This window comes from Aphis gossypii, chromosome 2, assembly GCF_020184175.1.
Source record: "Aphis gossypii isolate Hap1 chromosome 2, ASM2018417v2, whole genome shotgun sequence".
NCBI classification, from domain to species: Eukaryota; Metazoa; Arthropoda; class Insecta; order Hemiptera; family Aphididae; genus Aphis; species Aphis gossypii.
In genome coordinates this window covers 9,450,671-9,474,214 of record NC_065531.1, presented here as the reverse complement: position 1 = coordinate 9,474,214, position 23,544 = coordinate 9,450,671, and the positions used below count along the sequence as shown (strand labels likewise).

General features: G+C 27.2%; 1 protein-coding gene across 4 annotated transcripts in view; it reads left to right on the top strand.

Moving 5' to 3' along the window:
• Positions 1–23,544, top strand: part of LOC114120346 (Fanconi anemia group J protein homolog) — a 273,602-nt gene that overhangs the window by 223,699 nt on the left and 26,359 nt on the right. For 2 of the 4 annotated variants that reach the window (XM_050201548.1, XM_050201549.1), the window contains 2 exons: positions 3,522–3,559; positions 3,620–3,731. In XM_050201548.1, coding sequence (XP_050057505.1) covers positions 3,548–3,559; positions 3,620–3,731 — 124 coding nt within the window. In that variant the 5' untranslated portion in view covers positions 3,522–3,547. Of the gene's footprint in view, positions 1–2,821; positions 3,560–3,619; positions 3,732–11,930; positions 12,109–23,544 lie in introns of those variants that run through there. The other 2 variants (XM_027982223.2, XM_050201550.1) reach the window with 2 other exon arrangements.

Sequence of the window (23,544 nt, the reverse complement as noted above, 5' to 3'; positions counted from 1 at the left end):
TGTATATAATATAATATAATATATATATATATATATATATACACTATACAAAAAATTATAATAGTAATAATAATAATAAATAATGATATATTTTCTATACGGAAAATAAGTAGACAATATTACCTAAATAACTGTAAGACCAATTTCACTAATAATCTAAAAGCGGATTCGTTAGTAGAAAATTAAGTGTATAATATAAAAATTTAATTATTATGAATATCAAATAGTAATAGTTATGGTATATAACGGGGGTTGCTTACTTGAGGCTCGTTAACCGCATGTGGCTACTCGTCATATGTGGCTGGCGTCTTATTTATAAAATCAAAATTGAGTTATTATTGTTACGAATTAAAATTTTTTTGTTAAGAATTAATAACAATTTATAAAATTATATAAAATGTATTTATAAGCATTTTGGGTCTTGGCATAATATTGTATTTGTCAGCGTAGTTCACGAACACGTTCATGTTGGCCGCCCCTGCTATATACCTAAAGTGAGCGGTTCTCAAACCGTTGTACACGTATTCCTACTACTACTGCCATTAGTGATACGCGGAAGACCATAACGTTAAGGTAGTAAAACGAAAAATTAATAAATTAAGATTAATGTTTGTAACGGGTCTACAGTTATTTTATTTTTTGTGTAAATAATTATTAAGTAATATACTTTTAAGTAGGTACTCAAATTATCATTTTTATACGGTATTATTATATTATAATAATATATTGTTATAAATGCATTTTAATTTTGAATAGTGTCAATTATTTTTAGTCATTATAGTGGTAGCCACATAACTAATCCACAATATATACATGAGTAGCAGTGATAAAATCATACTTAAATCAATTCATTGTCCACTCTGCTCAGATTTGAAAAAAATGTAGATATCTTAAATCAATAGAAATGCAAGTCGAAAGTCGAGGAATTTTTCTTCTAAAAAGTGTGGACCAACATAAAAAAAATATGTACTCGACACACATAAGTGATAAGTGTAAAATCAATACAATCAACGTTATTGACTTAGAATTAAAAAAAAGTTAAAATGTAGCGATTTGGTTTGCTTCAGTTTCGTTGGTATCATATCTATACTTTTCCATTTGTTATTAGAAGAACATGAATGATTCGTAATTCACATGAGTGGTTGTGAAAATAAGTACGAAATAGTTCGTGAAACTCTGTAGTAAATACTATAGATACAAATTTTGGTACAAAATAAAGTTACTATCTATTAAATAGGAAATGTATATGCAGTTTTGTTATGCATTGTTTTATTATGTAAATTGTTATTATTTTATCTTACTGATTCGAAGATATGATGTTGTTATGCTGTTAAATTGTACACTTACACTTACGCAGTTATTTGGTTAATATTACTACAATTTATTTATATTTATATATATATATTATATTCACGTCAAAATAATTTTTAATACTTTATAAACATTTTGTGTTTCGACGAAAAGACAATGTGATACACCAATTTCCTAATACAATAGTAATTAAGAATGGTGAGACTATTATTGTGAAATCGCGATTACCATTTCATAAAAAAATTGTTTCTAATTGTTTAGAATATTACCTATAAGCTATAATATTATAACTGTAATCATAATAATATAGTTAAAGACAAATTCCAGTTTAGAAATTTGGGAGAAATATAATTCTGAACAATAACCTATGTACCATAATATAGCAATAGCGCAAACTGCAGAGAAATAACTGACACTATTATAATAAATAGTAGAACAACTAAAAATACGTATAATTATGTATTTGTGAATTATAATATATTTCGCTATAACCTATACACATGAGCAGGGAGCTTGTAATTTTCACCAAATTAAAGATTTGTAATTTGCGCCACCCACAGGTAGTCGAAAATAGAATTTGTAATTTGCACCAAAATGATTATTTATTTGTTCGATTATCGAATATTCGATTATTCCTCGGTATCTTCGTAGATGTCGAGACTAGATGGACACGAATGACAGTAATAATTTTTTGGGATTTTTCACCTTATCTGGTAATATTTTGACGTTTTACGTCCAATTATCGGTCATAATCGCGTTATATATATATATTTATATAATGTTTAATAGTATAAAAATATAATAATATTTTTTGCTTGAATAATTTAAGTTAAGATAATTAAAAGTAATCGTGGGGAAGATATTTTAGAATACAATAATCATTTTTATAATTATTTAATTTCACTTATAATTTTTTAATTGGTTAACTTTTTTTTATTTTCATAACAATACGACTTTAATCTTACATATATTTTTTTGACCAACTTTTTTATATTCAAAATTATTCAATTTTATATAAATTTATTATGACAATATTATATGTGCATAAGCTCAACTATTTTATAAATTTAAACTAAGCTAAAGTTATACTAAGATTATAGGCATCTTTATCGAAATCTATTCGATAAATTGACCCAAAATATTTACAACACATGTAATTTACACCATTTTTTTTTTAAATGCGTTTGTAATTTGCACCAAAATTAAGATAGGTATAGCAAATATAGCACATGGCAATAATAATATAAACATACGAGATTATTATTATCTTATGTTTACATAAAATCGATTGTTTTTAACATGACAATATGAGTAGTATGACGCATTGTCTATAGTACACACTTATTAAATTCGTATTGTACATTTCCAATTTCGGACTTAACACTTTGTGTTTTTTAGTTCACTAAAAATAAGGGATGTTGGATGTTGTATTTATTCTTGGTCATAATATTTTCTAACATTTTTTTTTTAAAACCAAGTCTTATCAGGCTTTTCTCTCAAGTATCTAGATACTTTTTTTTTTGTTTATTTATGATTTCTGAAAAAAAAATTGAATTTACATAAATTTATATTAAAATACAAGATTCTATAGATACTATAATTTTCATTAATTTGAGGAATGATCTCGGAGCAAAATATGGATTTTTTAATTTTATTTTCGTATGTTTCGTGGACGTTGGTACTCAGAGGACTCTGCAGTCGTTAAAATATTTATTTAATTCATTTGATTAATTCTGAAAAGGGGTATGCAACGCCATCTGTGATAGTTAGTGATAACCTTTTTTTCCCGCTTTTATTTGTGTTATCAGTTGATAACGTCAAATGGAAATAATGTGATTATTCTTATTGTTCTGTCATAAATTTCAAATTTCAAAGCTTAACAACTTATCAATTATTATGGATTACGTATGGACATAAGGCCCAAAGTGGAGTTTAGACATCAATTTTAATTTTTAATTTGAGGTAACTTCCATTTACCGGTCTTCTGTAAACAATTTGTTTAAATGAAATCGTTTTCCAAAATTTGACAAATACCTATATATATTTTGTATTGTAGTTTAAACTACATTTTCTACCAATATAGTTGAAATTAACTTTTACTGTCTTGGTTTATAATTGAACATTATAAACCATAACAATGTCGAACATTAAATCTGATGTTCGACCATTGTTCACATATACAATTGGTGGTGTCAAAATTGAAATGCCAGTCAGACCATATCCTTCTCAAGTTTCCATGATGGATAAGGTAAATTTTATAGTAATCTTAACGTAAAACATAGCCTTAATGAAATGTATTTCCATCTAGGTTATTCGTGGTTGTCAAAAACAGCAAAATTGCCTCTTGGAAAGTCCTACAGGATCTGGAAAAACATTGGCTTTATTGTGTTCAGCGTTAGCATGGCAGAGAGCAGAAAAAGGTTTGTGATTTTTATAGTTTTGAAATATTCATAAATGACTTGATTACAATCATGTGTGCTTTAGAATTTACATATGACAACTGTGTTGTAACGTTAACTCATAACTTACTCATAAGTATGTTCAAACACATTGGCAGGGTAGTTATAAATGATACAAATATTAAGTATTCATATCAAAACTTATAAATTTGTTTCATCTATTTGAAGAACCAAGGATATAACATTTTTTAATTAATAATACACTCACCATTCTAAATATTTCTAACACTAAAAATAAATATTTAATATTAATTATACTACTATTTTTTAACAGTACTACAAGTAACATATTTGTTACACTTTTATACTTTTATTAAATATATTGGACATTAGTTTACTAAGTAGTAAATCTACCCTCACTACCTCATCTAATACTTATGTATTTAGTACCATAAATCTTGAATACAATGATAATTTTCTATAATGTACTGATAACATTTCTTCAGCGCCTGATAATACTTACTGTTGCTGTAAACTAATTTAATTTTTAATGTTAAGTTTCTAAGAAATATACCATTTATAAATAACCTTTATTATATCTTTTTTATTTTTGCTGCTTTTTACTTATAGCATAGTAATATAATGTAATGTGGAAAAATAAACAGAAAAAAAAGCTAAAAATAATGAGTATTTTGTTTTATAATGGTATAAACGATTAGTGATTAAAAAAATATAACCTGCACCAAATAATTGGAACAAAGTTATGTATGAATATGAATACTTACATTATTTATGACTATACTGCTGAGATAATGCCTGTAGGTACAAATAATACACTTATGATTGTAATAAAATAGCTTAGTTTCTATTTATTTTAGTGTCAACAATTTATTAAATTAATGTAAGATATTTTTCCAATAAATAATGATTAAACTAGGGCAAAAGACACAGCAGCCATTAAAAATCACTAAATATGCATTTGAGTACTCAAAGTAGGTATGCATTATATAAATAAAAACAAGAATATTTTTATTTATTCCACGTGTTACAACTATTACCAGTAATACGATATCATACCTTAAGCGATTATCCTTACTATCTATACTATCTATTAATAAAATTAATTTATGGTAATCCAAATTAATCATATTGTTTTATTGGCGATCTTCAAGCGCTTATAGGAATAAACTGTGTCCAAAGACAGTTAAAAACAGAGGCGGTTTGAAGAATTACATCTTACCGGGCAGATACATTTAAACCATCCACCTACCCTAAAAATATTGTTATCGTTTCACTATTACTATTAAATCTATCAAGTTTCATTTTACCAAACTACTGTGCACTGATTCACTGACCAGTGACCATCCACCCACCCATTCTAAATTCTTTTACCGGGGGCCACCCAAGTTGTAGGTGCTTACAAGCCGCCTCTGGTTAAAAACCATATTATATGACATAAATTAAAAATAAATTTATGTTTGATGATATTATTTAAAATAAAAAGGTTTGTGGAGAAATATTTATAAAATTATTAACCAAGTTTAAATGTATCTCCATAAGTATAAAATGGAAGAAATATGCCCCAGAAAAAAAAAAAACTCAAAGTATGCATTTATATGCAAAATAACATTTTAGAACTAGCCTTGTGAAAGCATGAAATGTATTTGTTACTATATTTATAACCGTGCAAAACAGATATGCAAATTCTGCAAGTCCTCTGCCTTAATTATAACAAATTTTAAATTGTTTATCACAATTTTATATTGTTGATTAATGTAATATAAAAAGTAGTAAATATTATAATGGGTTTTATATTAAGAATTTTATTTTTTTTTAAGGAACATTTATTTTAATAACAACAATTTTCACTTCTTCCCAAAAAAAAATTCATTCACTAAGTTATATTTATTATTGATATATTTTATATCGATAAGAAAAATTAAACATGAATATGAAGTGCATGAGTTTCAACTGATTATTTCCTTAAAATGTTGTTACCCTTCTAGTTATCATCTTAAAAGTGTTTTAAATAAAAAAAACATTTTAGTCATAATTACTGATGTATCTTAATGATTTTAGTTTTTTGTTAGCTATATCATTTAAGTATATTTTATATATAATATACATATATGTGAAGTTGAAGTAATTTAGCACAATCATTAAGTTTGAAAGATTTTAAGACATTTTTAGCTATTTATTAATACGTATTATACAGCATATTATATATTACTCATAATGTATATTATATATATCATATTGTATAATTATAATTTAACCAGATACCTTGATTTAGCAGACAGATTATTCAAAAATTAAGATAACTGATAGGCATTTCTTTTTTTCTGACGTTTGATTATTAGCACTTTGAAGTATAATTACAATAGCAAAAACAACCGACTGATTTAAATTTATATTTAAAGAAAATCTTTATTATTTTTGTTTTCAATAGGCAACTCAATGTACATGTTTGATTTCAAAAAGACTACTAAATTTACTAGGAGTATATTAAATATACATTTTTAGTTATATTATAGAAGTTTATAAAAATTTATGAGCTATGACCATTGACCATTGTTTTAATACTTGATTATTCTATTAAGTTGTTTAATTTTATTTTAACCCCCTCTTTCCCCTAAAAATAAAAATTAAGTAAAATGCAGTCTATCTTATTAAAATATAAATTTTCTGAAAGTTTTATCGAATATTATATCAAAGTAGTTTTAATGATGCATTTACAACTTATGTACTATGTAGATATCTTAAAATACAGGAGGTTTTTATTATTTTATTTTAATAGAATTTACATAAAAGTTCATTCCTAGGTTCATTCTTTACTTTCGAATTTTCTACATTTTTTTGAATTTGAGAAAACGATGATGATTTTTAAAGTTTGAATAATATGTATAAATGTTTATGTAGTTAAGTCTGTAAAAATTGTATGATTCAATAAAATTTTAAATATTGCCTATAGTTGATAATTCCTATTAATTAATTTTATTTATTCGAGTAAAAATAAAAAGATGCATTAAAAAAAAGTCGGCAAGTGGGTACCGCTCTGCTGTATATTAGGGGGTGGGGTCGAGGTCCAGGGTAGGTTAAATTTGAATGCAATGATGGGTATCATTGTATACGAAAAACGATTCTGAACGGAGATGATTTGTCAGTCTAGAATATTTAACGTTAGATATAAATACAAACAATTTTATGAATTTTGAACTACAAAATAATTTGCAAATATTCATGATTTTGACGAATTTTTGTCGAAATTTGAACTTCAAATGTTAATAAAATTGTGCCTATGTATTCTTATAATTTTTTAATCACTATAAAAATAACATATGAGGAACTTTGTATACAATTTTCTAGTATTTTGATTGGGCCAAAAACATTTTATCGACACTTCAAAAAAAAATTTTCAGAATAATTGAAAATTTCAGTTGTCTATAAATAGCTTAAAAAAACTCAAAATATTTTGAAAATTAAATCATGTAAAGAAAATGCCAATCTAAATAATTGGTAAAATTTTCAAGTATCTACGACTTATACTTTTTGAATAATAACAAATATTTAAAATCGTTTGGGGATAAATCGTTATCGTTACGCGATTTCGTAAAAATTTAAAATTCAAACGCACTTAAAATTTTTCCTTTAATGATGCTTCGTGTTTTCGCTATAGCTACTTGAAGAAAAACCTATGGAAAACTTAGTGTTGTATTTTTATTCCTTAGTTATAAACACAAAACATTTTATGATTTTTCAACTTCAAAATTACTTGCCAATTTTTGCGTTTTCGACAGATTTCGTAAAAATTTGAACTATAAACGCTTATAAAAAAAAATTGTGACTAACGATTTTTAATATTTTTTTTATCTAAAATAAGTGCAACTCATAAGGAACCTTGTATTAAATTTTCAAGTTTTTTTGGTAATCCAAAATTTTTTTACCGACACTTCAAAAAAAATTCGCATAAAAATCGAAAATTTCAGTGGTCTATAAATAACTCAAAAAAAGTCAAAAATTGTTGAAAATTTAACTGTATATAGATAACACTAGCATAAACATTTTGTGAAAATTTCAAGTATTTACAGTGATTAGTTTTTGAATTACAACCATATAAAAAAATCGATTCGGTCGAAAACTGGTTTTGCGTAAAAATTCCCTTTTTTCCGTCATTTTTTTTTTGTTTTTCTCGATTTTTTTGAAATCTGTTGGAAAATGTTTACTTTTTACCTCTATAATGCACCAAGGATATTCACTTTTCCATCGGAAACCACCCCCAAAGTTTGAAATTGAAACATTATTTCGACTAGTTATGCTGTATACAGATACAAAAAAAAAAAAAACATACATCATCTCCGTTCAGAATCTAAAATTCTTTTGCTTTTAGTCTTATAATAGAATTTTATAAATTCGTGATTATTTTCCATGTTGTTTATGAAAAAGTTTAAAATTTTAATCATATTAAAATCATTTATCTTCATGTATTATATTATTTATAATATTCATAATATGGTACTAGTCTACTTGACCCTTGATCCCCGACAAAAAAGTATTCCCCCTGCTACTTATGTTAAGTTGACTCCCGACATTTACATCTCTCGTTTTTTCGATGTTATAAAATGTGTATACTACAAATGAAAAATGTACCAAATTAAATACGTTAGGGATTCGTGTGAAATAAGAAATTCCCTGATTAGATATTTTAAGAACAATGTTCGGTAAAGTCCGTATAGTAAAATTAATGACATTAGATAGGTTCAACAGCTGGTGCTATATGTATAGGAGTACCTATGGAGTACCTACCTCAGTTATTCAGTCGTCATCATGAACAAAAAACATGAATTTCCAACAATTTTTTAATAACGTCCACGATAATTTTTCAGCAATAATTTTTTTGCAAAACGTAAATATCGTTCATAAAACTATAGGACTTGTGTGACAATGGACACGGTATGGTTTTATTTTTATTTTGATCGCCTGAAATTTTATGTATAGGTAAAGTATAAATTAAATAACTTTCACTCATTTTTTTTTTTTTTTATAAATTATTGATTATAACCTCGAAAATAATATACATGAAAAATCTAAGTGGCATGGCAGGGTGTCAACTAAACCTGTGTGGTGGGGATCAACTAGACCAGTACCCAAAATATTAAATAGGTATATGGCAAATGGTAAATAAGTATTATTGATGTGGTTTTGTTATATTTGATAAATATTTCGGAAAAAGTGAATTATACTATATAAAAATAATTTTCTTATGAATTATAACGGTTTTTTTTTAATTGTATTAAAATATACTTATACATAGTTTTAATGTTTAATACCAAAAAATGTATTACAATATGAAATTTTTAAATTGAATTATTTGTATAGTAGATTTGTTTAAATAACTGTTGCGTTTGTTATTTTTTCAATTTAATACGTAATTTTAAATTTGTATGTAAAACCTTACATATTATAATACATAGTTAAAATAAATTAAATTGATCATAATTATTACGGGAATGAATATTTGTAGTAAATTAATATTAGTATTGTTATATTTAATGATGTTTAGTAATTCGAAATTGAAAAAAATACAGTACTATGAGTACACAGTACATACAGGCATATTTTAATGATAGTTGAATACTTGGATTTTTCTCTTAACCTATGAGATAATTTTCTAAGATATTTGTAAATAATATACGAGTAAAAATTACTTAAACTAAAATAATTAAAACGTATAAGAATATGCTTTTTACTCTAATAAAGCTTATAAAAGGTTTTGCTCTTATTGTATAAATTAGTAAACGCGTACATTAAATGTATCCTATCGAATTGTATATACCTACTCATTATAAAGTAATATTAAGTATGTTAATAAACAATGCAAATCTGGATGAATTTTACATGACAAATTAAATAAACCAAATGGTTAAGTTAGGTTAGTTATTGTAAATTCTCAAAGTAAATTTATGTACGTTTTACGTATATTTAGGTTTTTTAATTTTCTTTTAAACATTTTCTTTTATAAATAATTTGCAGTTTATTTATTTTTGGTGTAGTCATAACTATAAAATAGTCAATATATAAAACATACAATGTAATTGGTCCTGCATTTATATTACCCACTACTCGTGTATAGACTGGGTTACACGAAAATATATTCTCAAATGTACCGATGTTTCGTTTTTATCCAAAACATAACATCTTTTATTCCATTCATAACAGAGCATTGTATGTGATATCTACAATTGAAAAAAACATGGTTTATATCTATTTCGTAATCATTCGGCATCTGTTAGAATCCAAAACCAAAAAATAAATAAATAAATGAAAAAAAGAATAATAAGAATACAAATAAAAGAGATAATATAGTATTGTGAGGACAGAAAACGTTTTTAATTTACTAGAAAAACACATCAATACTAAAAAAGGACCAGCAGCCTGTCTAAGTGGCACTTAGAGAAATGTATTATTGTTATTCCGGTTTCCGATCTTATTTGATAAAGATCTTGGCGAAAAAAAATATAGAGAATGATCTCCACTCGTGTGTGGTTCTCTGCCACTGTCAGTGTGTGTATTGTACACAATGCACAGCAAACAAGATTACTACATCTAGAACACTTGACAGGTTGAATGGGATGAGATTTGTTAGGTACTTTTTTTATTCAATAGCCCTTGGCATATATATTTATTATATATATATACTATGCCACAGACAGTCGGCATTTTTTATGTTCGAATTTTCATTTTATATTTCAGTTTAAAAACTTGTCTAGAGATTTGTTTCGAAGTAATTTTGTTTTCAGAAACTCTTTACAATCGTTGGTAGTTTTTTATACATACAAATAAAGGTCTCATATTTCTACAATCTTTAAATCTTAGGAAATATGGACAAATTGCTATTCCATTAATGGTGTGACGTTATAACTGTCATAAATACCTACCCCAAGAAAAGCTTAATACAAACTACGTTTTATATGACATAAAATGACATCATATTTATCTATTATTGTCGTTTATTTGATATAAAATTATTTTCAATGATAGACATGGATCTACACTAGTCAATACAGCGATGTTTGATAGGTATACTGTAAAAAAATTTACGTTGAGTGTGTATAATATATACATATGCTTTGTATGCTTTTATGTCTTCATGAAAATTAATTTAATTAATGTATAAATAGGAAATAGCATAATTCAAATCCATACTAGAAAATTAGAATCTCTATTTTTTTTAAATTACTTTATTTTGCTTAGAAAGTACAGTTACAGGGGTTAATAATTTTATTTGTTTATCAAATTCTATGCATTTCAAAGTCTTTTATCTAATGGATAAACGACTAATAAAATACAAGACTATACAGTTGAAATAATTTGTGTTCATTTAGAATGATTTTTTAATCATTTTAAAAGTTACTGTAGCCAATTTTCTTAGTTAAGTTCAAAACTTATTGAGAATACGTCACTCTATCTTATTTAACTCATTAAAAATGACACACATTCAAAATACTCAATTATGGGCATTTTATTTTATCGATGACTTTAATTTTTGTTGCACGTATAGTAATTGAAATCCCGGTATTTATTTAATCACCGTATAGTTAACTTACACTATATTTTAACATTGTATTCGATAATGTTTTACAATTTTGATTTAAGCAACTCTTTTGAATTTTGATATGCTTTGTGTTAGTTTAGTTTATTTCTTTTAGGGGGAGGGGAGTTCGAGATGTTATACAACTATTGGTTTGATTCAGAAAAATATAATACATTTCGTTTTATTCGGAATGTAATGTAAAAAATCATAACCATTGGACCGTATAAAATATAAAAAAACAACTGAAATATTCAATCTCGTATGTCTCTAATTTCTACACCGGCGTAAACAGCATACCATGTAAGCAAACGGTAATTTCTTGGGATTGAATGCTCGAAAAAAGAACAAGAAAATGGGGTTAACTATACAATAGAATATGATAGAGGGGCATTTTTTCATATTACACGCATCATCTTTTGAAGTATATCATAAAAATTCCCATTTATTAAAACACCCCTCAAGATGTGAGGGTCGTTTTGTAATGTCTTATTTCCAATTGGCCAATTCCGGTTAGATAAGGATATCCGAAGCATATGGTTTTATATTTCGTATAGATGCAACATCATATTTTTATGTATAATTTTATTTAGTTTAGTTAGTTGCCAGCGATCATATGTGCATTGTAAATATGTTTAATAATATGTTTGTATTAAGTTGTATATCGTAACCGTGATGTGTTTTTACTGTTTTTAGTATTATCATTTTCAATTGGTTTTTATTATTTATGTTATTATATTGTTTTTAATATACATCATTAATTTCTTACCACGTATTTTGTATACATATAAATATGTATCAGTTGATTCGGTAAGTGCATAAGTGTACTTATTTACTTTTATAGAATACACATTTTTATACAATTTTAAGTACTAATTAATATACAATTTATATATGTTATGGATAAAGTGGGATTTCGGGCAATGTGAAATGCGAATACAAACGAGTAATTTTTTGTGCAATACTTATTGTATTATTATTAATAAAAATACTAATATAATAATCAATGATATTATATTTATTGTTCCGATATGGCCATATGCGAAAATTATTCTTAAATAGTATAACAATAAAAATATGTTTATATAGTGTGTTTGAAAATTCGATATAGTTTATATAAGAATTATAATAATGTAATAATATACAATTCTAAACAATTCTAATTATATATGAAACATTAGTAGGTATAACAAAAATAAAATAATGTGAGTTTACTATTTTTTTGTTTTTACATCAATATTATGTCTTCGAATATTGTTTCCATCAATATTAAATAACGAGGTATAAGTAATATTAGTAATAAGAAATAAAAAAAGAAATATTGCATGAAAATGTATTTGTAATTTTTTGTGGTTCACGTTGCCTGGGTATAGCCATATTGCCCGTAACATATACTTCTAATTTATATCTTAAATAAATACTAACACTAAACGTGTAAAGTAGGTATCTTAGAAAAATTATAAAGGGTAAAGTTTTATTTTATCTTCAACAAATCCGGAATACTATTGAAAACTACTACAGCATTAATTTTTAAAAATAGTTTATGTTTACAGAATACCAGTTAGCTACATCCTCAAATTTACACAGTTTACGTTTAGCTTTGTTGGTTTTAATATTAAAGTGAATTGATAAAATATCAAACTTAAGAAATAACATATTTATTGTGTTTGTTTGTACGTTGATTTTTTACAATATTTACATTTTTAAGTGTGTAAAATATTGCGATTAGAAAATGTTCATAAACCGATTAAAAATTAAAGTATCTTCGAAGTACTGCTTGTTAATGCAGATAATGTTCTTTTTTCTTTAAGTTTGATAAACAATTGTTTTCTAAATATTAAAACTTACAAAGCTAAACATGAACTCCTGATTTAAAATTTTCCTTATTTGACACATTTTTAAGGGTCGGAACGCATTAGCGGAACTTGTTTAGGATACAAAGGTCAAAAATATCAAAAGATAATTATGTTACTTTATCTACAAAAATAACAGATATAATTAATTTATAAATAATATAAACAGTTTCAGTAAAATATTTACTAATTACAATATATTGTCACAAACAACATACTATATTATATACTTATTATTCATTACTTACTACTTATGTTCGTTATTTTATTTTATAATATTTATTATACCTAACTATTATTCATTCAAGTATAGATAAAATTTTATATTTAATATAATCGTTTTATAAATTAAAATACATATAAATATTCCCATTTCGCTGTTTGTATTGTTTGTTTTTCCATATTGTTTGGTTAAGTATAAGAAATTTACTATTTTTACTTCCCAGAAATGCCAGCTATATTACATTTGTTACCAGAAATCACTTTAAGCATCAGATCTATCAAAGTTCTATAAAAATTTGCTTTTGTTTTTAGTACATTGTCATAAATCATAATATACATAGTATCCCATGAGAATTTATCTATTGCAATATCTTCTGAAATAATGGAGATTGGAGATATCATAATTCTGTTTTTTTTTTGTATAAGACCCACAGGGACAAGGACTAAAAGTATTTCATATTTTAATTAAATTTAATGTTTTGATAAGAAAGTTAAGATAGCCATTTTGTAGAGTTTGTTTTTCTGAAAAAGTTGATGTTTCAACATTTTAATTTTATTAATTTCATGATTTTTTATATATTTTAAAGTTTCGAGAAAAATTATGAATTATTTAATATCATAGTATGTATAAGTGATATGAAAAATGTGGCAAGTGAGCTCATGCAGCCGGTGAATGTTTTCAGTGTATTAAAAAAAATATTATACATAAATCACAATGTTAATGAAAATAAAATGTTGAAACGTCAACATTTTTAGAAAAATTAACTCTATAAAATGGAAATTTTCAATTTTTTTTAAACTTTTTTACCAAAACTAAAAATATGAAATACTTGTAGTCCTTGTCTCTGTGAGTCTTATATATATATATAAAACAGAATTATGATGTATTGATATCTCCACTATTTAAGGAGATATTGCAATGGGTAAATCCTCATTATGATGCACCGTGTACGCTGTACTTCATTTTTCTTTTAACTATGATTGTATAAAATTAAATAGGGAATTTTTTTTATTTTTTTTAATAATCTAATAGCTTTTCATTGCAGAGAGATATCATTGACAAAATTCATTAAGTATTTTAAATTTTAGTTTGATTTTTGTGTGATATCTTGTTTTTGCATTATTATATTATTTTTATGGAAAAATGATAAATTATTGTCGCATTTATTATTAGTTGTTTTGCTATAAATAAATATATCTACACATTGTGTATAGCCTATATTTTTAATGTTGATCAATGATTATATCCGAAATTAATGAACTTAAAAACTACTGTACCAATTTTTACGTAGTTTCTTACAAAAAGGCTCACCCAGTCCAGTTACTAAGCCAGTTTGAAAAGGCTTTTCCTAACCTTTTTACCTGTGATCAATTGCGCTAACTATCGACTCCGTCAAATTTTTTTATTATACCTGCGTGTTGTATTTGTATTGTATATATTTATATATTTTTTAAAATCCTCACAGAATTATTACTTTATATCAGCCTATTAACGTTTCACAGGAGACATCACAGAAAAGTTTGCCGATTCGTCTTCCAAAATTATTATTTTTTTTGTCGAGTTTTAGCTTATATAAACTTATGAGTTTATTTTTAATTTTAATTTTTATTATTGTTTTAAATAACTTAAATTTTAACGATTTAACGAAATCAAACTATCCTATCTATTTGCGTTGAAGCTTTATAATCTGTTGTTATGTTGTTATTTATAATCTGTTGCTTAATTGATAAAACTGGCGTTTTCATGTGGCTTTCTTAAGTTCACAACTTAAACACACGGAACACGTATTTTTTTTTTACTTACAATACATATTGTATTATTAATATATTATATTATTATAATATTCACTGATTTATAAATTCGCATTAAAGATCGGTTAATTTTCGCCTAAGTATATATATATATACTCTATTTGGGTATACGCATCAGTAGGACGCTATCCTTTCGGGAAAAATAAAAGAGACGAGAGGCCCGCGTGAGTACATTTTTTAATGCTTACAGAGTATACTTATTCGGTCCGTCATAATGTGTGTTACCTATATTATACATAATATTCTTATCCATTTATATAGTTCACTTGGTAATTGCTTTGTATATTACTTCTAAATACGTTATTTTAGGGTAGGGTGCGGTGTTTTACGTACATTTAATATACATAATTAGTGTTGTAAACGCCGCCAAACACGCATATTATATGTTATGCGCTTTGTACACCATACCGCGTACCCGGTGCGAGACATTTTATCTGGTTGATTGTATGCCGCCGGTTGCCTCTGATGGCTTATATATAGGTATAGGTACGTAATATAATGTGTAGTATGATATTATATATGCGGGAAAACGGGCGGTGGCGAGTATAGCACAGCGGATATATACTATAATAATAATGTATAAGGAGGGGAGGGACGTGAAAAGCGACCAAATCGAAATCCCAGCGTGGGGCGCAGCGGGACGACGTCGACGCCGCTCACGTGGTCTGAGCGGCGGGGAGGGTACGAGGGACGAGGAGGACTACGGCGAGGTAAATAACACGATGGTGATGACGACGACAACGACGACGTCCGAGGTCGGTCGATTTTCATTGCGCGCGCTCCTCGCCGCCGCCGCCGCCGCCGTCGTCGAGGTCTCCCGGGGCGGCTAAAAACGAATTCGCCCGCACCGGCGGCGGCAGGCCTTCCGCTCTGCGCACGTATATATATATAATATTAATAGTAATAATAATAGTACTCGTGTGCCTCCCCGGGTGGCGTGCGGGTCCGGGTGGCGGCTGTGTGGCACGGGGTGACAAAATGGACTCGCCGGCGGGACACCGCGTGGTGTGTGTTGTGTACGAGTATTGGTGACAGGCGCAGGGCGGGGAGGATGGTAGGCGCGCAATCATGGCGGACGACAAAAGCAGCCGCGCCGCCGGGCCGTGATCGATCCGCCGATGTCAACGCCACGCAGGGGTGACGAATTTTCTCAACCAGTGCCGCTGCGGAGCGTCGCACCCCGCCGCCCCGAGTAGACGAGACACGCCACGCGCGCGCGTATAATATAATATTATACGTACGCTGTATTATGTATTGAACACGATGGCGCTTACATTTATTTCTTAACGTTATTGTCAACGTGGGTATATATAATATACATATACATATATGCCTAACCTATAGGCTATATATCGTTATGTATATATAGTATAATAAGAGGAAAACGTAAATTCTTGACGACGAGTAGGTATATAATATATAATGCTGTTCATATATATTATTATGTATATATATATATATTATATATACGGTTTTCTGAAAGTATATGTTATTCATGAGTATGCACGCGGCCGTTATTGTAAGCAAATAAAAATCGTTTTGTTTTTTCACATCGAGGTATGAGATTGTTGTGTAGGTACTATTATATTTTATATAGTGGTACTTAAATATAGTGAATTAATTAATGATAAAAAAAAAAAAAACAGAAATGTATCATGAGTTTTGTAAAACCTTATATAAAAAAACTATGGGAAGTCGCTTTACTGCTGTAGTATGGTATGGATTTCGGATGTACCCCGTCATCATTGTGACAGGTTATAAAATGTTTAATTTAATTTCAATGATAATGAAACAATTCTGTTCTGCAGACATAGTATTGATGTAATGTATATAGTTCATTCCCAGTCACCCAAATGTACGCCTCAAAAATCACCTAAATTTGTTCGAAAAATAACATTATTAGTCCAAACATTTAGTTAGTAACAAAAAAAAAATATTACATTTCCTATTTTGAAGACTTAGACTTTCCATGTATTTTTTTCTAAAAATTATAGTTGTAACAATAGTAAAATATTTAATAGCAATTAGAGAATCAATCGATAAAACATTAATTAATAATTAAATACACGCATGAATACATAGTGGTACCTATATATTATAGTTGAGACTTTTTTCTTTTTTTTAAGTTCTGCTTAAAATTGAATTATTATAACTTTTTTAAAAATATATTATTTTTTACATGATTTTACTTAGCTAGGTTTTACATTAATATCGTAAAAGAAAGTATATTGCAATAGAACCATTAATATACTTTATGTATGATAGGTTCCTAATAATTAAAACAAACTATTTAATGATTTATTTTATGATTATGGTTACAATTTGTACCATAATAGTTTTTTGATTAAATCGAATCTGATTAATATGTTTTAGTTATAATTATAATTTAATATAATTAATATAATTTAAGTTATACGATATATTTGAAATTTGTTGATCTAATACAATTGTTGATTTTGTATTTTATCTATGTATAAAGTATATTGATACATTTTTTCTAAGTAAAAAACCTTAGGAATTTTATAGGTAGGTACAAGCTAACTAATAAGTTGTTTTTAAAGCAATTCAAAAATATAGGTAGGTACATAATCAATTTTTTATTGAACATTATTTTCAAATTTTGACAAAATCGGATCGAAAAATAGGCATTTGTCTTAAAACAATTTTAGTTATCTTTGTATAAAACTAATATGCTCTTCGCTCTCCCAGAATCTAAAACAATTTTCATTTGTATATTAATTATATTAATTTATTCTGTAAATACAAATTTTAAATCTTAACGATTTCCTCCATAATAATAGATACAATAATAGCCAATAGTTAATAGTTATAAATAATAGGTTCCTTTTCTAAAAATCAGTTCATTTTGTTATATCCTTTAATGATAATCGATTGTACCTAATCCGTATTATATTATTAAGATATTATTCAAGTATTTATGTGATGGAATAACAATTTCAGAGTAATAGTAAACCAAAAAATAACAAAACAGTTATTGTTCAACTCTTTTTTTGTTGTTCTAGTGTTGATGGCTTTTAATTTTAAATTATATATTTCGAAAACTTTTGTACCGCCATTTATTATACTTTATCAACATTATTATTTACTATACCTATCTATAAACAACGAAAGGTTAAAATTATATTAATTATAAAAATAAAATTGATTGATTGTTCCAATGAATGGGACATGTGCTCACCCCTAATAGTAAAAAATGCTGTAACTAGGGCGCACATGAATAGGTATATGTTTACCTATGGGTATAACCAGATATATAACCATTAACCATATCCGGTTTATGTCGGAAATAAATCGGCAGACTCGCAGACTTCGATGTATTTAATTATTGTAATAGACTCCTCGAATTTTAGATTTATTAGCTAGCCAATATCGGTTTCCGAGAGGGCTATCATTGTATTGAAGGTATACATTTTCCTGCGCACATGTCGCTATGTCATGTTGAGTGCCTGTATTATACCCGTATTATTTGTATTTTATAATATTAACCCATATTTTTATATTTATTGTGATATATTTTTATACAAATACACAAGTACACGTATATATCTATATATGTATAAATATATATTTGCTCATGCTGAGGACTGTTTAGCTAGATCGAATGCTAATGTTTATCGAATTATTTATTATTATAACATATTTTAAGTGTCGTAAAAATATTAATCAATATATCACACGGCTATTGTTAATCGGTAAATACTTATACACAATAATTCACGAATTTTAGGGAGTTTGGGACAAATTAGACATCGCGGTTAGTTAAGAATTAGCTTAAAAGGTAAATTTTGAGAGTATGACTAAATATCATAAAATTTATAATATTTATTATAAATTGTGATTAGTAAATTTATTTTGATTATATTTTTATTAATTTTTTACTATTACAGAAAAAGAATTATATTATTTTTTGAGAAGACGAGGTTCATAAAAATTAATTTAAATTTATATAACCACTGGTTTTTTTTGCCATGAGTCTTGTAAATCCTAATTACCTATGACACAGCAGCTTCTCCTACTTTGTACGTATCAGAACTCTGTAATACGTTCTGTTTAAGTTAATTAAATGTAATTGTTTTATTTTATTTACCGTGAATATAAATGTATAACATATCTACAGTAACAATTATTAAAGCTTGCATGTTCTTTTTAATATTAAATTAAGCGCTGTTATATATGTATATTATTGTACATAAGTTTTTGAATTTTTATTATTATCATTTACCACGGTTTAATTCGGTTTGATATGTAGTTATATTTACTGCTTGTATTCAGTTCTTTATTTATAATAATATGAAATTAAGTCTAAATGGAAAACTTTTTGTGAAAATAATCAATTTACCACTAATTAAAAATCTTAATTTTTGATAGTTAACTTGAACAAAAATTTTAATTTAATAATACAAAATTGAAATACATTTCCAAAAAATAATTTTAAAATGGTACAATATGTCCACTTAGTTCAATTATTCACATGTAGTTGTATTGTTAGTTCTATGAAAAATTAATTTTTCAATTTTCAATTTTCATCACCACTTGTTTTTCTTTTATTCCTTATTTACTCAAGGTAACACTTCATTGTACGATAGTACTACAAACACTATACATACACATTGGAAAATATTTATCGTAACTGTCAATATTAGGTATATTACTTATAGACTATAAGTTATAGTCATAGACTACCTACTAAACAATATAAATACTCAAAAACTAAATCTAAATCTTTGAAATATGTATATTGAAGAATAATACGTGTTGGCTAATTATTATAGTGATGTTTAAAGAAAAATTCTGATCGACATTATTACCTCTACAGTTATGCGGTATAATATTATTTATTAAATAATCAGACGTGCGTCATTTATTAATTAAAAGAAAACGTGTTATATTTACATTTTTCATACCTATTTTATGTTTTTTATATTTGAAATATTAAACTCATCTTTCTTTGGTTTTTTTTTTTTTTAATAATTGCGTAATATTGTGATTTTATCCCTCATTCTAATGATTATTTATTTTAGTTTTTTGTAAATCAAATCAATAATAACTTTCTTAGAACTAATTCACTTTTCCATTTACAAATACTTACGGGAAAACGTTCAACTACTAAGTTAAATTTCCACTTTCTTTTCTGTGGAATTATATAATTGTGTATGTACTAACCAAACTTATGTTTACTTTAAACATTCTTCTTATAATGATAAATTGTCCTGTATACTATAATAGTAAAGCTGTGTTTTGAATTATATATTTATATAATAAAATAATAAATATATTATTATAATTCGTTTTTATTTTCTAAATTCATCGTGAATCATGGTTAGTATAAAATAAATATTAAATATATAAAGCGCATATAAAATAATATGCGTAATTATCGATTAGGGATAAAACTTTTGCAGAGTATTATTCGCCTATTCGTCATTCTCTGCATGCTGGATATAATAAATTAAAAGTATATTTATAAACGTATAATATAATATTTAACTATGGGAATTAAGTTGATTGTGGTAGTAATTTGACTTAAATTTTTACGGAATAAAAGCCGATGCTTTATAAAAAATATATATGTAGGTATAATGCATATATTATGTAAAGACTGTGCTGCACTCGAGCAGTACCTATTCGTATTAAGTTCTTATAATTCACAATAATTCCGGTTGTATGTATAAATAATATAATATGCCATATTATACTTATTGGAGTGACTAGGAAAAAAATTTATTAAAATAACCGTTGCATACTGATTAAGTATATTTTATAATACATGAACCGTCTGATATGTGTGTGTGTGGTGACGGGAAGAGGGGTGCATTAGTGGCGTGCACAAACTGCGAGAGAGTGATTTTCTAAGTGAGGTTTCTAGCTGGTTACTTATGTAATATGTATGCATTTAAAATGTGCATTTAATATTATGTAGGCATACTGAATCTGCCGTGTTCTTAGGGGTTGTACCTACATACAAAATTTCTGGTATGCTTGGAAGTCACCCGCATACAATTTATGCGTAAACGTGTAACAGAAATCACGGTATAGTGTCCCGTATATACGTGGAAAATTTGCAATTATTTTCGCATTACTTAAGTGCATTCACTCCGGCGGGTCTAAACGAGTATGTATATCCCTATATATATATTCTAAAGCGTGGATTATCATACGCGTACGAATGTAGAAGTCCACACACTGTTTGTATAATATATGCATATAATATTATACTTCGTAAGCTCTCTGCTATTACTTCACCAAAGTATAATATATATATATATATATATATATACAAACAAGTCTGGGGCGCGCGCGCGGAACCCGAGTGCCCACAGCGGGATGGCTTTTCAAGTGGCAGCGTCGACATCGGTCTTTCGTAGGCGGTGGGTTCGTGGTGAAGGGGTTGTGGGGTGGTATAGTTGCAGAGGGAAATGTACGTGTAATGTATATTATACACGTATATGCACGTTACGTGACGAGGGATATTCGATGACGAGAGAGGAGAGCTGAATACGGCGGGGCGTGCGATCAAAGGACTCTGTCCCTCGGGTTTCTGCTTTTGCTACAGCCATTGCGGTGGAGAAGGAGAAGCCGGAGGGTTCGTTGTCGTCGTCGGCCACACGCACCGCCGCACACGTCCCTCTCTGCTGTTTGAGTATATATATATAAAATGTATGTATATATTATAATAATATATTGTCCTCTCTCGGACTAGGTCTCTCTTTCCTCTTCCTCCTGCACCATCATTCTACCTCCCCTTTGCACCCAGGAATAAGACTGCTGTATACACCAATCCAATGCAAATTCTCTGTTCCGTCGTCATCGATGGATATATATATATATTTTTTTTATATATATATAACACTCACTGACTTTACCTACTCGATTACCATTATGTTTATATATATTGAGAGTATAAAATATAATGCATATATACGTCAAGGGTCCCTCGGGAAAGTTCCATACATGTATATAGTGTACACAATACACATATATACAAGCGACATCGTTTGGCGTTTGTAGCCGGGAGAGGGTCGCATTACGGGGCTGTACATATTATACGTGTATATTATAATATAATATCATCCGGCTCCTGGGAGGGATATACGCACGCGGTGAACGCTAATTCGATAAGGATTCTTGTCCTAGCCTGATACAGCTCTGCCGCCGAAATACGTCATTATTATTACTGTTGGAGTACGCGAACACGCGCCACAGAAGCTTTTAAGTAGGTAGACGGCGTATTAATTTCAAGAGCGTCCGAATATTGAAATCGTTGCCTTTATATTCTGTATATATAATTATATATACTCGGGTATATGGCTTAACTATAGTATTATGTGTATAATGTATATTGTTGCGTTATCGCGCGTAATATAGGAAAGAGATTTCCGTCCCGTTGTGTCGACGTCATATAATATATACGTATAGTCTAGTTCTCTATTAAACATATACGCCCCTTGTATTATGTATAAGTCAAATGTATGAGTTTGATACTAATAGTTGTATACTATACCTATGGGCCGTGACCGTTAATACGTGTGCGATCGTCTATAAATTTCAATCCCTTAATAGTTAATATCTTTCGAGGTTATTCAACAAACGTATATTAACATAATATAATATATAGAACGTATACAAACTTAGTTTAAACGTATTTCAGTCATTAGATACAGTTACAATTTACCGGTAAAATATATAAAAATATTTCATCAAATACTAGTTTTGTATGTTTAAACTGCATAAATAGTTAACTAAAAGAATTCTGTTAGATTCTGATCTGAGAAAAAGATATAAATTGGTTTTGGTTTTTCTGTATTTTTTGTATTTGTATAGCTTTATTTTCGGGTAGAACTGTAGAATAAATATGTATAATCTACTTTCAAAGTTTAATTATGTAACTACATTATATTTTTGAATGGAATGTTTTAATAATTCTATATCTATATAGTTAAAGTTAGTATAGTTATTAGTTATTAACAAACTTCAAAAATTGTTGATATTCATTATTTTTTTACTTATTAGTTATGACTGAGTATTTTAGTTACGTATTTGAAATTTTGAATTTTCGCTGATAACTTAATTAGGTATATTTTTATAAATATGTCATATTTTACTATAACAATATTTTTCCTATTCTTAAAAATAAAATAATTTGAAAATTTGTTTATTATATTATAAAACCTTTAATTAAATACTCTTACATATTATATTGTAAATAAAACTAAATTATTAAAATAATTTTAAATACTATACGGATTGATGAACATTTTGATTTTATAACGATGTGAGATTATTTTTTATGTATGTGGAAATTTCAAGTATGTATAGTGAGTATGTATGTATATTATAT